At 49.2% G+C, this 14691-nt stretch overlaps 1 protein-coding gene across 3 annotated transcripts in view; it reads left to right on the forward strand.

Moving 5' to 3' along the window:
- Positions 1-14691, forward strand: part of PTPRT (protein tyrosine phosphatase receptor type T) — an 800956-nt gene that overhangs the window by 740700 nt on the left and 45565 nt on the right. For all 3 annotated transcript variants that reach the window (XM_042930943.1, XM_042930944.1, XM_042930945.1), the window contains 3 exons: positions 7466-7502; positions 8798-8895; positions 12188-12304. In XM_042930943.1, coding sequence (XP_042786877.1) covers positions 7466-7502; positions 8798-8895; positions 12188-12304 — 252 coding nt within the window. The remainder of the gene's footprint in view (positions 1-7465; positions 7503-8797; positions 8896-12187; positions 12305-14691) is intronic.

A 14691-nucleotide genomic window follows, 5' to 3' on the forward strand; every position in this document is an offset into this window, starting at 1 on the left:
TTCTTATCCTTCCCCATTCTCCTTTGCGTTGCTTATATGAGTGTGTGTGTGAGTGTGGGTGTATGTATGTGAGAATGTGGGTGTGTGAGTGCGAATGTGAAAGCATGTTGAGAGCGTGTGTGTATTTGAGTGTGTGTGTGACTGTATGTATATGAGAGTGTGTATGTGAAAGTGCGTGTGCATGTGTATATGAGTGTGTAGGTATGTGAGAGTGTGTATATGTATGTAAGACTGCATGTGAGTGCATATATGTATGTGAGAGTATGAGTGTGAGAGTGTGTGCATGTGAGTGTATATATATATACATATGAGAGTGTGTGTGAGTGTGTAGGTATGTGAGAGTGTGTGTATGTATGTGAGAGTGTTTGAGTATGTGTGTGTGTGTGTATATGTGAGTGTGTGTATATGAGAGTGTGTGCGTGTGTGTGAATGTGTGTATGTGTGAGTGTATATGTATGTGACTGTGTGTGAGTGTGTATGTGAGAATGTGTGGGAGTGTATGTATGTGAGAGTGTGTGTGCATGTATCTGTGTGTATGTGAGTGTGTGTGAGTGTGTATGTAAGAGTGTGTGAGACTGTATGTGAGTGTGTGTGTGTATATGAGAGTGTGTGTGTATGTATGTGAGACTGTGTGCATGTGAGTGCATATATGTATGTGAGAGTGTGTGTGAGTGTGTATATGAGAGTGTGTGAGACTGTATATGAGAGTGTGTGTGTGTGTGAGAGTATGTGCATGTGTGTATGAGTGTGTAGGTATGTGAGAGTGTGTGTGTATGTATGTGAGAGTGTGTGCATGTGAGTGCATATATATATGTGTGTGTGTGAGTGTGTATGTGAGAATGTGTGAGACTGTATGTGAGTGTGTGTGTGTATATGAGAGTGTGTATGTATGAGACTGTGCATGTGAGTGCATATATGTATGTGAGAGTATGAGTGTGAGAGTGTGTGCATGTGAGTGCGTGTATATATATATATATATATATATGTGAGAGTGTGTGTGTGTATGTGAGAGTGTGTGTGCATGTATCTGTGTGTATGTGAGTGTGAGTGTGTATGTGAGAGTGTGTGAGACTGTGAGTGTGTGTGTGTGTGTGTGTGTGTGTGTGTGTGTGTGTGAGAGTATGTGCATGTGTGTATGCGTGTGTGTGTGTGCGGCAGGAGGGAGAGCAAGCTGATGCCTACAAGGAAGGCATTGATGGGAGATTGGAAGGGGAAGGCTGGTGTAATTTTCCTCCTCTCTCACCTCCCTGGGTGCTGACTCTGGCAGTGGCCGCATCCCAGCTGTGGCGCCAGCTTCTCCCAGACAGACCCACTGGAGTTCCCGCCTCTGCCTGGCAACTCCTCTGCTCCAGGGTCCGGCTGCTTCTGTGTCTCCATCACCCACTAGTTCCAGGGGCTGTCACAGTCCCCCTCTGGGAGCCCCTCTGTCCCCTGGTTAGCATCCCAGCTCCTCTAACACTGATAGGTCCCCAGCTCCCCATACCGAATTCCCCGTGTCTGAAACACCCACAGTGGATTCTAGTCCCTGCCTGGACCCTGGCTTACAAAGGGCCTACACGTGGTCAGGAACAGGGGCTGGAGTTTCAGTGGAGGTCAAGGTAGACACAGCCTCTGTCCCCGTGGCCCTCCCAGGAAAGTTCACAAGGAGATGGCCAGTTCAGAGTAATCTGTCTTGAGCCTGGAGAAAGCACTCAGAGTATCCACCCATCACACCTCCGGCCTCTCCCTCATGCATCTAGTATTCATTTCACAAACACTGAGCAGGCCCTCCACTGTGTGCTAGAAACCCAGACCTGAAAAGAGACTCAGGTCTGGTGAGGGACTCAGGTAAGAAAAGAGACCCTCAGAGCAGGGCCTATGGGAACATAAAGGAAAACCAAAGCCTTGAGGTATAGAGGTGGGTAGTCGAGGAAGCCTTCCTGGAGGAGGTGACACAGTACTGCCTTAGCCAATGAGTAAGAGTCCAACAGGCAAGAAGGATTGGTAGTAACCTCACATCACCTCTTGTGTATCAGCATTACCTTAACTAGTACTACATCCTCCTGAAGTAAATGCCATTGCTACCCATTTCCAGATGGGTTAGCTGAGGCTGTCAATTAGTTATGTAACTTATCTAGGATCACACTGCTAGGATGTGGAGGGGGAGAGAGCAGGAGTCTGAATCTGGGGTGACTCCCCTACCATGTTATGCTGGCTTCAGTTATAACAGTTATAATGACAACAGCCAGTGACTCTAAATGAGTCTTCCCTGCACCCTGTGATGCCACGGTGGAGGGTTTTAAAGGAGTCGGTTTATGGAGACCCCTCAATGCCCCTCCAAGTAATCCTCCCCATTTTTCAGAAAGGGAAGCTGAGGTTTAAAGAGGTTGCGAAGCTTGACTAAGGCCATGCAGCTGGTCGGCAGCAGAGCCAAACTTAGGAACCAGACTGGAATAACTCCAAACCCAGGGCCTTTCCTCCTGTCCCTCCCCATCCACTCCCAGACAGCACCTCACATCCAGCACCCAGTAGGGATTCAGTTAGCATGTAGTTAACCAGACTGAACTAGTTCCTTCCAGTTTCCTTTTGACCTTGTCTCCAGCTGAGTGCTTGTGGCAACACTGATGGCCGTGGCCCACATGAGGTGTGCCAGCCTAAGTTGCCATATCTGGTGTTTGTCATCTAAGTGGTAGCCACCAGCAAAAATTACTTCCCTAGATAGACACTCAATCCAAAGTTGCACGAGCATCTTGCCACAGTCAGAGCCAAGATGCACTCCGGTGTGTTACAGGCAACAAATGAAATTGTTGACGATGCAGGTGGATCTCCAACATCGACACTGAGGACGCGCCCCCCCCCCCCCCCCCATGCCTACCAGCTTCCATCGTTACAATGCATTCTGCAAGCCTTTGAGGATAAGAAGCCAGGGATTGGGCTTAAGATCCTTGCTCAAGGTTGCATAGCTAGAATCCAGTTCTCTGCACACTAAGGACACCCCACCACCCTTTCCCTCCCTAGAAGTACTACATTGTGCACACAGGCCAAACAGCCTCTGCTAGATGCTGTCTTAATATATGACACTGGCCTCTGCTGGATCTCATTGGTTAGAGTCAGTCTCACTGGTTAGAGTCAAAGGTTCGTGAGACCGAAGTCATGAATTCAGCCCTTGTTGGGTTTATTCAGTCCTGCTTACCAGCCTTATGATCTTGGGTGAATTATTTACTTGTTCTCATATCTGCAAAGTGGGATAATAATGCTACCCCAGCAGGATGTGATAACTGATGTACCTCTCAGTCTCCCATTAGGAAACAGAGGCTCACTCAACTGAGGAGAGTTCAACAAGGGTGGGGGCAGGATTAAGGGAAACCAACAGGGTGGGGTGCAGTATTCCCGGGCTAGAAGCAGTAGCCTCTGACAGAGAGTCAGTGCTAACCTCAGTGGCCTGATGCGGGCGGACCTAGAACATACACCCAACCTCCCCACGGTCTCTGAGTCCCTGCTTCTGCCCCCCATTTGCTGAACACAACTGGAAGCTGGAGGCCACAGAAGCCCATGATGTGGTCCATATGTGTCAGCATCCCATGGCACATGGCAGAGCGTGGAAGGGAAAAGTAGAAACATGGAGGGACAGAGAAGACACCAAGCACAAGCCCCTCCTAGCACGCTGTCACCAATATAGGGTGGAGTGAGGGGTGGGGAAGCTCATTAATTGTGAACCTACTATGTACTGCAGCAAACTTAAACTGCCTTAGTCTCTTTGGAGATTCCCAGCCAGACACACCCTAGACAGCTCTCTAGGTCCTCACCCTTTTGCCCTGGTCTCCAGCCCAGTTGAAATCATCCTGGCTCTCAGAAGAGCTAACTGCCCATGCTAGAATCATTTATCCACAATTGGATCTTGACGATCCATTAAAACAACTCCATTTGGATAATGAGCTAGATGGGGCCAGCCCTGTCGGTGCCTCCAGAGGCCATGGTTCTGCTACCATCGGAACCATCCCGCCGGCGGGTTTGTTTGCACACCGGAGAATGTATTGGCCACTTGAATCTGTTATAAATTACCAGCCTGGAAATAAATATCGTATCTGGGTCCCCAGTAAGTAACAGATGCATGAGTCCAGAGTGAGATAAATGTGTTTTGGATGCAAGCCTCTTTCCCGTTGCTCACAGACGGATGGAGGCAGCCGGGGCCGGTCGGCAGTGGGTCTCTGCTGTGTAGGTGGGACTTTGGTGAACTCAGGGTTCATTTAAGGTTAGGAAGTTTCCTGTCCCAGTTCCTGGCAAATCTCCAGCAAAGACCCCAGTTAAGCAATACGGTTCCTTTTATCTCCATTGTTGAGGAGTCTCGTAGTTAGAATGTTTTCTCTTTGGGGACTGTCTAGGGTCTTAGAGACCAGAGGGCCTTTTACTCACCTGCAGTGTGCGTGAATTCGATACATGTGTATCAAGGCTGGTGGCCCAGGCAGACTTCTCTGTGCTGGGGACACAGCCATGAGCAAGCTGGATACAGCCCTGCCCTGCTGGCCCTCCCATTCCACTGGGGAAACAGTGAGCATGTACATAAACAAAGAACACTGTGCCATTTGGTGACAAGTGCAAAGGAAAGTAAACCACAGAAACTTGAAAGAGGCTGGCAGGGTGGTCAGGGGAGGCTCTCTGTAGAAGTGACTGGTAACAGAGCAGTAGCCCGGATGGAGGGAGAGAGCAAACCGCTGAGTTAACGGGGGACACATGTAGCAGGCACAGGGAATGGCCAGTGCAAAGGCCTCTGGATGGAAACACGACTGCTGTTTCTGAAGAAGAGAAAGACAGCCAGTAAGCCAGGGGAAGAGCAGTCGGAACAGGAAAGCTCCTGGAGGGATGGAGTGGAGATACCATTAAGGTGCCCCAACCTCACCCCAGTGACCTATTCATGCACGTATGTCACCAGCCAGCCTTTGCTGAAAATGGCACCCAGCTGAGTGTCACGTGCTGTGGCCCAGGAGGAGAAAAATACAAAGATCGTATTGCAGCTCACGCTGTGAGTATGCTCATTGGGCATCTGCAGAAGCCTGTGGGACTGCTCAGGAGGAGGGAGGTCTCATCTGAGGGGTAGCGTGGGGAGGCTGGGACTTAGGGAACACGAGAGGGGGTGCAGAGGGACAGCTGGCAGTGAGGCTGGAAATGGATCGGCAGTCCTGAGCTGAGGCGTTTGGACATTACTGTGCAGGCAGTGGGGGGCCACGGTAGGCTGTTTGGTGGGGGAAATAACATAATCAGATGTGCACTGGAGACTTTGTTCTGGCAGGAAGCAGATGAGCTATGGGACCAGACTGGACGCAGGGAGGCCAACAAGAGGCCGGAGCTATGGCCCAGGTCAGGGAGGACGAGGGCTGTAACTAGGAGGGATGATGGCAGGGTGTGGGGGAGTGGGCATGAGAAACCGCATCCTCCCACACTCTAGGGGACTGTTTTGTGTTCCCAGACCTACTCAAGAAAATTCCTAGAGCCTAGGAAACCTTGTCCATCTTGACTTGAAGGAAGAGTTACCTCCTAGTACCTCTCACCTCCCTTCCTGCTTCCCATGTGTCAGAGAAGAGCTCTGTTTTACATTAACAGGCAGAGCAATGAGGAGGGAAGGACTGCTGATCTCACCATCTCCCAAGTGGCCAACACAGACTCTTAGTCGTGGTAGGCACCCAATAAATGTTTGCCAGATAACCAATAAAATAATATAAAGTCCTATACGTTAAATCTTAGGATAGTGCCTGGGACATAGTAACTGTCATATAACCCTAACAGCAATCCTATGATGTACATAAAAGTACCTGCATTTAACAGCAAAAAATCAATTGAGGCACAGGGAGGTTAAGTACTTGCCCCAGACCACCACACAGCTCTTAAGGGTCAGGGCCGGGATTCAAAACCAGGCAACGGGGTCCAGAGTGTGCGCACATAACTTCTTCCTACCTTAAGGTATTTAGCTGACCTCTCAGCAACTTGTTCGTTGGACACTTGCTCCGAGTCTCACACTGTACTAGGCTCTATGGAAAATATTTTTAAAACTTAGGAGGCAGTGTTTGTCCTCAAGAAGCTGACAACTCACTAAGAAGACAGGACTGCTCAAACAGAGCTTAGGTGGGGCCATTGATTCCTAGTCACTGTGGTTAACCCAATAGTAGCTCAGGCCATGACAGTGCCCTGGGTTGGTGCTCACAGTGAACTCCGGCATCTCTAGAGTATGCCCAGCAGTTAAAAGGTACCTACTGAATATTTATGGAGCTGGTGGAAGATTGAGGTGGAGGAATATATAAGGGACCCAAAAACTAGTCTTCAAATCAGAAAGTGGATCCAGAACTTCAGAGATAGCACATCTGTTTCGCCATAAACCATACAGGTGGCAATTCTGGCTCATTTCCTGAGAAAGAGGAGGCAGCCCATCCACCCCGGCGGGGAAGAAAGACTGATCACCAACATTTAAGAGAAACTAGATATTCATCAAACTTTAGGGCTTGTTTTCTTTTGAGATAGTTAACCATAAAGGAAAGGGGATTTCAGGACTGTCAATAATAATGTCTCCACCAGCAGGCTCCATAATTGGCATCTGTATTTTGAAATTTTATCCATCCATCCATCCATCCATCCACTCATTCACTCATGTGTTCATTCACTAAATACTAATTACATTCAGTGTTATGGACTAAATGCAAATCTTTGTTCCCAAACTTAAACTCTACCCAGTAGGATATAATTCCTCTCTGGCACTAGAGAGGGGATCCTCCAGTATGGCCATATCCAGGCCAAAGAGAAGGTTATCTTCAACCTCTTCCCCAGTGATTAGGGTTATGGGGCACAGAGTAACCCCACACCAGAGTGTGCATGGCAAGGCCTATTGGGACACTCTGAGATGGACAAGAATATCAGGAACTAGACTCTGAAACAGAAAGTGGCTTTATCAGCCTCTGGGTCACACCTGCACGGGGCCCTCCCTGGTGAATGGGACTTCCAATCCCAAGCCCAGCCATGTGGCACAGAGACAGTCACATTGTGGCATTCTTACCAATTTTTTTTTCTAATTGTTACTAATTCAAGAGGCCAACAACTCAATGGCTTTCTTCTGGTGGGTGGCCTACAGGGACTCACGCAGTGTTCTGCACACAGTTATGGCTCAGGAAAGACTTTTTGGTGGTTTATGTCCCCCCAGAAACCCCGAAATTCCTTCTCCACCTCTTTCTGGGTGCACGGGCATAAGTAATGTCCACCCAGTTCTTGCTTCCAGGGCAAGCCTATATGGGCCCCTCACAAGTAACTATTATAAATTGAGTGATTTAATAAGCTCTTTACATGCGTTACCTGATTTAATCTTTGCCACTTCTCTGGGAAACGTCTAACGCTATTCCCACTTTGCCTATGAGGAAACCATGTCTTGGAAAGGAGAACTATTACTATTAGGGTGTTTGCAAGCTTTGACTGCAGGCCCTCACTGTGCTTCTGTCCTGTTGTCCAGGGATACCATCGACCTCGGCACTACATTGCAACTCAGGGTAAGTACTCTCCTCTTCCTTGAAAGGGTCCTCGCCCTTCACTGTAAGAGAGGGATGGGCGTCTGCCAGCAAAGAAGCTGCAGAGGAGTAGGGCTGGAGAGCCTCCAGGGGTCCCTGGGAGCGTCCATTTGTGTTTTTTGTGAAGGAAAGAGGTGCCAAGTTCAGCTCTAGGGGAGGGACATGAGCGAGAGATGAAGGAGATGTCACTAGGCAGCGGTCAGGCAGGGCAGACCAGAAGCGTCGGCTTCAAGATCCACCATCTGGAACTGGAGTTGATGCTGCCTTATCCCTTTGATGAGTATATGCCTAGAAGACGGAAGTAGAAAACAACGTGGCTGTACATCATCAGAGGCTTAAAAATGATCCTATCTCCCCAACGGTTGGGGGAGGAAATCCTGTAGATAATTACATATACGGACAGGGATATATATAAAGATACTCTTCACAGCATTATCTTCAATAGCAAAAAAGTGAAAAGTCTTAAATGCCCAACCGTTGGTAGATGAGTTAAATAAAGTGTGATACTTCAATATTCTAGAAAATTATGCAGTGAATGCATTTCATGCTTGGTCAGAATTTTTAAGAGCATGCAAAAATGCATATAATGATGCTTATTACAGCAAATACATACATAGAAATAGGGGTACATACACAGAAAAGTGTATACATATACAGAAAAATGCTATTCGGATTTTGATACAAAACACATGTGTTACTTTAGTAATTGTGAAAGCGATGAAGGCCCAGGACATTGAAAGAGAAATTTCCAAGGAAATTGCTTTGGACTCTCAGATGCTATCTCTCTTGCCTTATCTGTTTCTTTCCGTCCCTGCTGTTTGGGCTGCAGACGAATGCTCCCTGTGTTTGTCAAGCTCACAATCGGGCCTCTTCTGTTTGCGCCGTGAGCGTCTGGCTCCCAGCAGTTCTCTGTCTCTCCTCCCTTCCCTGCAACCCCAATTTCCTCCCTGTCTCTCACTGAGCTTCTAGAGCCCAATTCTGAGTGAGAAAATCATCACCAGGGAAGGGCAATGGGTGCAGGACACATGGGGGCTGTGGGAGAGCATAGGGAAGAGAAGAAGCTGTCGACGTGTCCAGCAGATGCTATAGTCCATGCTCTGCTTGGTTGGAAAGCTGCTTTTCTTTCCCATACTCTGGCCCTGGTCTCGATGACTTGGGTGTCCCAGCAAGGATCATCTGGCCTTGCTCTTGCTTACCTCTGCCGAGCCTTGACTGACCACACAGGAGGGACAGCCTCTTGGCTGCTTCCTTGACCCTGTCACCTTCTCTGTCGGCAGGTCCAATGCAGGAGACCGTCAAGGACTTTTGGAGAATGATCTGGCAGGAGAACTCGGCCAGCATCGTCATGGTCACAAACCTCGTGGAAGTGGGCCGGGTAAGCCCCTCCCGCAGCCACCTGGACAGAGGATGCTAGTGCTGCCCTCCAAACATTCCTCTGCTCTGGGCCTTGTGCCAAGTGCCCCCATTCAACAGTGTTCAACAGTTCGCCCCACAACAACCTGCATGGGAGACATCCTCACTCCTGCTTCCCATTCGAGGACTGGCCTTTCCCTTCAAATCATCCCTCTCTCCACCCTCACCCCGTTGATGATGTCATCTCATGCACTTTGAGGAAACTAAAGCCATCAGACGTGAACTCTCATCTTCACACCGCAAAGCCACAATCCTACCCGCATCTACAACCACCTTCTCATTCTTCCCCCTCTCTCATCAGGGGGAACCCATAAAAAATGGCCATTTTTGTTGACCCCAAATGGTAGAATATCTGCTGTTTCTAATGGTTCCGCCTCATATGACGGAGGAAGTGACTCTTGCCCTTTCAAAGGCAGTCCCAGTGCCTTAAATCACAGATTCTATTCAATATTTTTTTCATTTCTCCGCTCACTTGAAAAGTAGCTCTTTTTCTCATTGCTAGATCATTCCCCTGAACGTAAAACATCCTGAGTACCTTCCCCCTGAAAAATATAAAGCAGGCAAACAAAAAGGATTCTCTTGTCCGTACTTTTCTGCCAGACTCTAAAGACACACACAGACTCTGCTTCTCCACTGCCGTTCTCTTCTCCCCCATCCAGCGTAACTCCTCCCTCCATCCCACCCATAGTGACACCGTCAATATCACCAGCATCCTTCATGCGGACGAACAGCCACTTTCTTCTCATCGACCTCAGCCTCTCAGAGCATTCGACCCTTTGCTCCCTTACCTCTAAACCTGGATATTCCTCAGGGTTCAGGCCTCGGTCTCCCACTCTGCTCTATCTTGACTCTCTCCTATGTCATCCTTAGCTGCTCCTAGGGCTTGGAAATGGGACTGTTATTCCCCAGCTTGCTTTTGCCAACTTGGTAAACTGTGGCATGTGGGTGGGCGGGCTGCTGGGTTTAAAGGCGAGGTGCACAGACCCTAGAATGAAGAGGGCCTCTCCACTTACCATATGAAATAACTGAAGAGTGGGCAGGTAAGTTTTTGTTTCGACAAGAACCAGATAACCCATTAAAGTAGAGAGTCCTGGCCTCCAAGATAACGGGAAAGAGAGAATCTGGGCTGTTGTCGTAATCCAGGCTATGGACATCTCGTGGCCTCATTGGACTCTAGGGCCAGGAGGGACTTTATCCTGGAGCCCACTCTTACCTAGTACTTTCCCCAATTTTACAGATGAGGAAACAGGCCCAAAGGGGTGGAGTGACTACCCTGGAGTCCCCTAGCCAGAGCCCTGCCAGGACCACTGACTCTTGACTCTCATGCTAGTATCGCAGCCCCTCCACTCCTGACTGCTCCCCAGGGACCCAGGCCTGGGGGAGGAACTGCTGTGGACCAAAAAACAAAAAAACCCAAAAAACTAGGATTTAAGAATTCAGAGGTAAACTCCAGCCTGTTCTATAACATATCCCATATTGGAGACAGACTCCCTTGATGGACAGATCATGAGTCTAATTTGGATTTGGGGAGGGAACAGGGGAGTACTCTCTTGACAGAACTCCTAAGAGCCAAGCACCGTGCCAGTTGCTTACTGTGTATTACTTCATTTGGAGTCCCAACAACTGCCCCAGGTGGTGTTTCTGGTAATTATTCAGATGGCCTAGCTTTGCATCCTGGCTCCATCCATTACTGACATTGGACACTTTTTTAGCCTCTCAGTGCTTCTGATTCCTCATCTGTAAAATGGGGTAATAATAATATCTGTATGAGGTTGTAATGATAAGCTATTAAAATAACACATGGAAGGAATTCATAGAACACTTAGTAAGCAGTGAGAAACAGTAAGTTGTCAATAAGTGTTAGCTATCATTTTTTTAAGTTTATTTATTTATTTGGAGAGAGAAAGCATGAGTTGGGGAGGGGCAGAGAGAGAGAGAATCCCCAGCAAGCTGTGCGCTGACAGGGCAGAGCCTGACTCGGGACTCCAGCTCACGAACCGTGAGATCATGGCCTGAGCCGAAACCGAGAGTCAGACGCTTAACTCTCAGAGCCACCCTGGCGCCCCTAGCTGTCATTATTAATAAGAAGTTGAGCCTCAGAGATTTCGGCACTTTCTGGAAGCTACACAGCTACTGAACGTTAGCACCAAGCAACGCATCCATTTGCCTCCAAAGCCTGTTGCACTGTACCAGCATTTCCCTAAGTGGGTTCCACGGGATGCTAGCCTGCAGGATGTCTAGTGAGAAGAGGGTTCCATGGTTAAATACGTTTGGGAAATGCTGTGCACTCTTTGCCCCTCTCGGAGAGTCGAAAATACAGTAGCGTTAGCACATTCGATGAGCTGAGGAGTCTGGTAGCAGAGCGGCCTGTTTAACTTTGTTTAATCCAGCATTTCCCAAACTCATTTGACCACAAAACCTTTTTTTTGTTTGTTTTTTTGTTTCTTGTGTTTTACCTAACACCTATTAGCGCCCAGCGGAACACACTGTGGGAAATGCCACTGTAGGCCGCGCGGCGTCCCCCGGAATGGTAATGCTTTTGTTCTTTTTAGGGGAAAGCAATGATGATCTCTTCTTCCTCCCGCGGAGTGTGACGCAGAGTCAGGATGTGGGACTGGCTTGTCTGTAGCACCTGCACCCACCGCCCGGGCACAGAGCGGTCACAGAGTCTTCCCTCTGAGCCCAGCACCTTCCATACTTTTCCCAAATGAGAGCCTTTCTCCTTCCAGCCCCCAATTTCCACCTCTTAATAGTAATGTCCCTCTCCCAACCACTTCTGCTTCCACTCCCTTGCTGTTTCCCACCTTTTATTCTCATCTCTGCTCTGCTGACACTGCCCAGCTGCCCCAGCCTGACCTCGCACAGAGAGGGCTCAGCCAGAGCTAGGAAACTGGCCCAGTGACCCCAGAAGAGTCACCAGACCTCCATACTCGAGCGTTACTCTCATCTGTAAACGGGGTAACGCCACCTGCCTACCTCACCTTGGTCTATTCGATCACTTAGGGTGATGATGGACTTGGAGATTTTAAGGAGCTCTGCAAAAGAAGGTACCACCATTATCCCTAACGGCTCCAGTTCCTTGGGGAGAGAGCGTGGCCCTGTGCGGTTTGCCAGTCCCTGGCCAGCTGAGAACCCCTTCGACCGAAATTCCACCCAAATCGCCCTTGGGTTTATCTGAACAGGAAGGCCAGACGAGGCGGCTGCTCGTACTCAGCCACCCACTCATTCGTCCTTGTCTCTGTCTTTTCTCACAGGTGAAGTGTGTGCGATACTGGCCGGACGACACGGAGGTCTACGGAGACATTAAAGTCACCCTGATTGAAACAGAACCCCTGGCAGAATACGTCATACGTACCTTCACAGTCCAGAAGGTAAGCTTGTTTGTTCATTCTGGGCATGCACTGAGCGAGGGTCTGCTCTGTGCCCATCCTGTGTTTGGCACCAGGGATGAATCAGCAATCAGGTTGGATGTGAATCCCATTCCAGAAGATGCCCCCCTCTAGCAGGAGAGACAAACAGAATTCAACAGACAAATAAATGGAGTAATGCCATATGGTGATAAAAGCCATGGGAAAAAAAAAAAACATGCCATGAGGAAGATTATGTGGTCAGAGAGGGCTTCCTGGAGGAGGAGGTATTGAGGCAGATAATGAAGGATGAGAAGGAGCCAGCTGAGGGAAGAACAGGAGGAATACTCTGCCAGGCAGAGAGAAGGAAACATGCAGAGTTGAGGGGAAAGAAGATTTCAACATGTTCTAGGCCTGTGGTTCTCAACTGGTGGTGATTTTGTCCCACAGGGGACGTTTGACCATGTCTAGGGACATTTTTAGTTATCAAACCTGAGGAAGGAGGGGTGCTCCTGGCGTCTATGGGTGGAGGCCAAGGACGCTAACATCCTGCAATGCATAGGACACCCCAGCCCCCAACCACAAATGTCAGTGGTGTCAGGGTTGAGAGATGCTGGTCTAGGTATTGAAACGAGGCTAGGGTGCAAGTAAGCAAGAATGAGATTTCATTAAAAAAAATGAGAAAAGCTTAAAATGAAAAAAAAAAGAATGAGATTCCAAATAATTATTAGATTAGTAATTTAATTGGTCTCATACTGCTAGCTAACATTTATTGAGCAATTATTAAAGCAGGTGCTTTTCTCGGTGCTTTGCATACATGAACTCATTTAATCTTCCCAACAACCTCTTCATGGAGGTACTGTTATTACCCCCATTTTAGAGATGACAAAAATTAGGCACAGCGCACGTACATCAGCTGTCCAGAGTTGCCCGGCCGTAAGCAGGCCGAACCACGTTCCCACCTCAGCCCTTGACTGAGGCTCGCTGTGCCTCCACTACTCCAACACGCCATTTTCTTTTTTTTTTTTTAATGTTTATTTATTTTTGAGACAGAGAGAGACAGAGAATGAGCAGGGGAGGGGCAGAGAGAAAGGGAGACACAGAATCCGAAACAGGCTCCAGGCTCCGAGCCGTCAGCACAGAGCCTGACGCGGGGCTCGAACTCACGAACTGTGAGATCATGACCTGAGCCGAAGTCGGATGCTTAACGGACTGAGCCACCCAGGCACCCCCAACACGCCATTTTCTGAAAGTACCTGCACTACTGGACCAGGTGGCCCCAGACCCGAGGATGCAGAAGCATTGGGCATTCACTGCTGTGAAAGCTGTGCTGTTGAGGTTTGTGCAAGTACTTTTGAGGACTGAAGCAGGCACATGCACGGTATGGTGCCTGCACGCGTGGTTGAGTACAGGACACGCTCCTCCTGGCCGTTCCCTCTCCAAGCCCTGTGCTCCTGAAGGCCTACATCTGCAGGCTCAGGTGAAGAGCCAGGAGAGAAGGGCCCTTCTTGACGAGGAGGAAGACAACAGGTGCATTGATGTGGCCTTAGGTCAGGTTCCTTAAAAGCAGAGCCTGAGACAAGGATTCAGATGCATATAGTGCACCCTGGGACCACTCTCAAGAGAAACTTGTAATAGAGGGCAGGAAGCGGGAGAGGGAAAGAGAAGGACCTGGGCAAGAGAGTCTTCCGCAAAGTCTAGCCCAGGCCTGCTCCAGGGGGCTTCCAGAGCATGACCTGCACCAGAGAGTTTGCCCCCTTGCCTCAGTCTGCCCTCTGACTGTAGACCAGCCACTGAGAGGTCACCTCCAGCACAAGTTGGCTCTTGTTGGCTGAGGGCACCGCTCCAGAAAAGGGGAGTCACTCGCAGTCAGCACTCCTGCAGTGGGGAGTCCTGGGGACACAAGCCACAAAAAAGGTCCTTGGATGGGGTTCCCATCTCATCTGGCACATAAGCAGTTAGTGTGGAGAGTGAGATGAGCAGTGGGGACATAGTGGCCCATCCTGGGTCCCACACCTGAGCAGGGAGGCTTTGGAGAACCATATACAGGTGCTCAGCAAACTGCCTGGGTCATTAGCTCACAATTGATTCTTGAGCCGAGCCCAGGAGCCAGAAATAATAAACAGGAAGCAGCATCTGCCCTTGAAGAGAGCACAGTCCCAACGGGGAGAGAGGGCCCCTGATACATAACCGCAGTGGAGGTAGTGAGGTCTGGAACAAGGGCTTCCCCGGGCTGAGGTGACTCTGAGCATGAAATGAAAAACTGAGTATTCCTGAAGCTGTTTTCTCCTACTTGAGCTCGTCCATCAGGGCCCTCATCTGGGCCTGTGTTCACTCCCACCTGGACTCCTACCCCAGCCTCCTGGGGCCTCTCTGCTTCTAGTCTCACCCCATCTTAGTCTGGGTTTCTG

The sequence above is a fragment of the Panthera leo genome, chromosome A3 (assembly GCF_018350215.1).
Source record: "Panthera leo isolate Ple1 chromosome A3, P.leo_Ple1_pat1.1, whole genome shotgun sequence".
Taxonomy (NCBI): Eukaryota; Metazoa; Chordata; class Mammalia; order Carnivora; family Felidae; genus Panthera; species Panthera leo.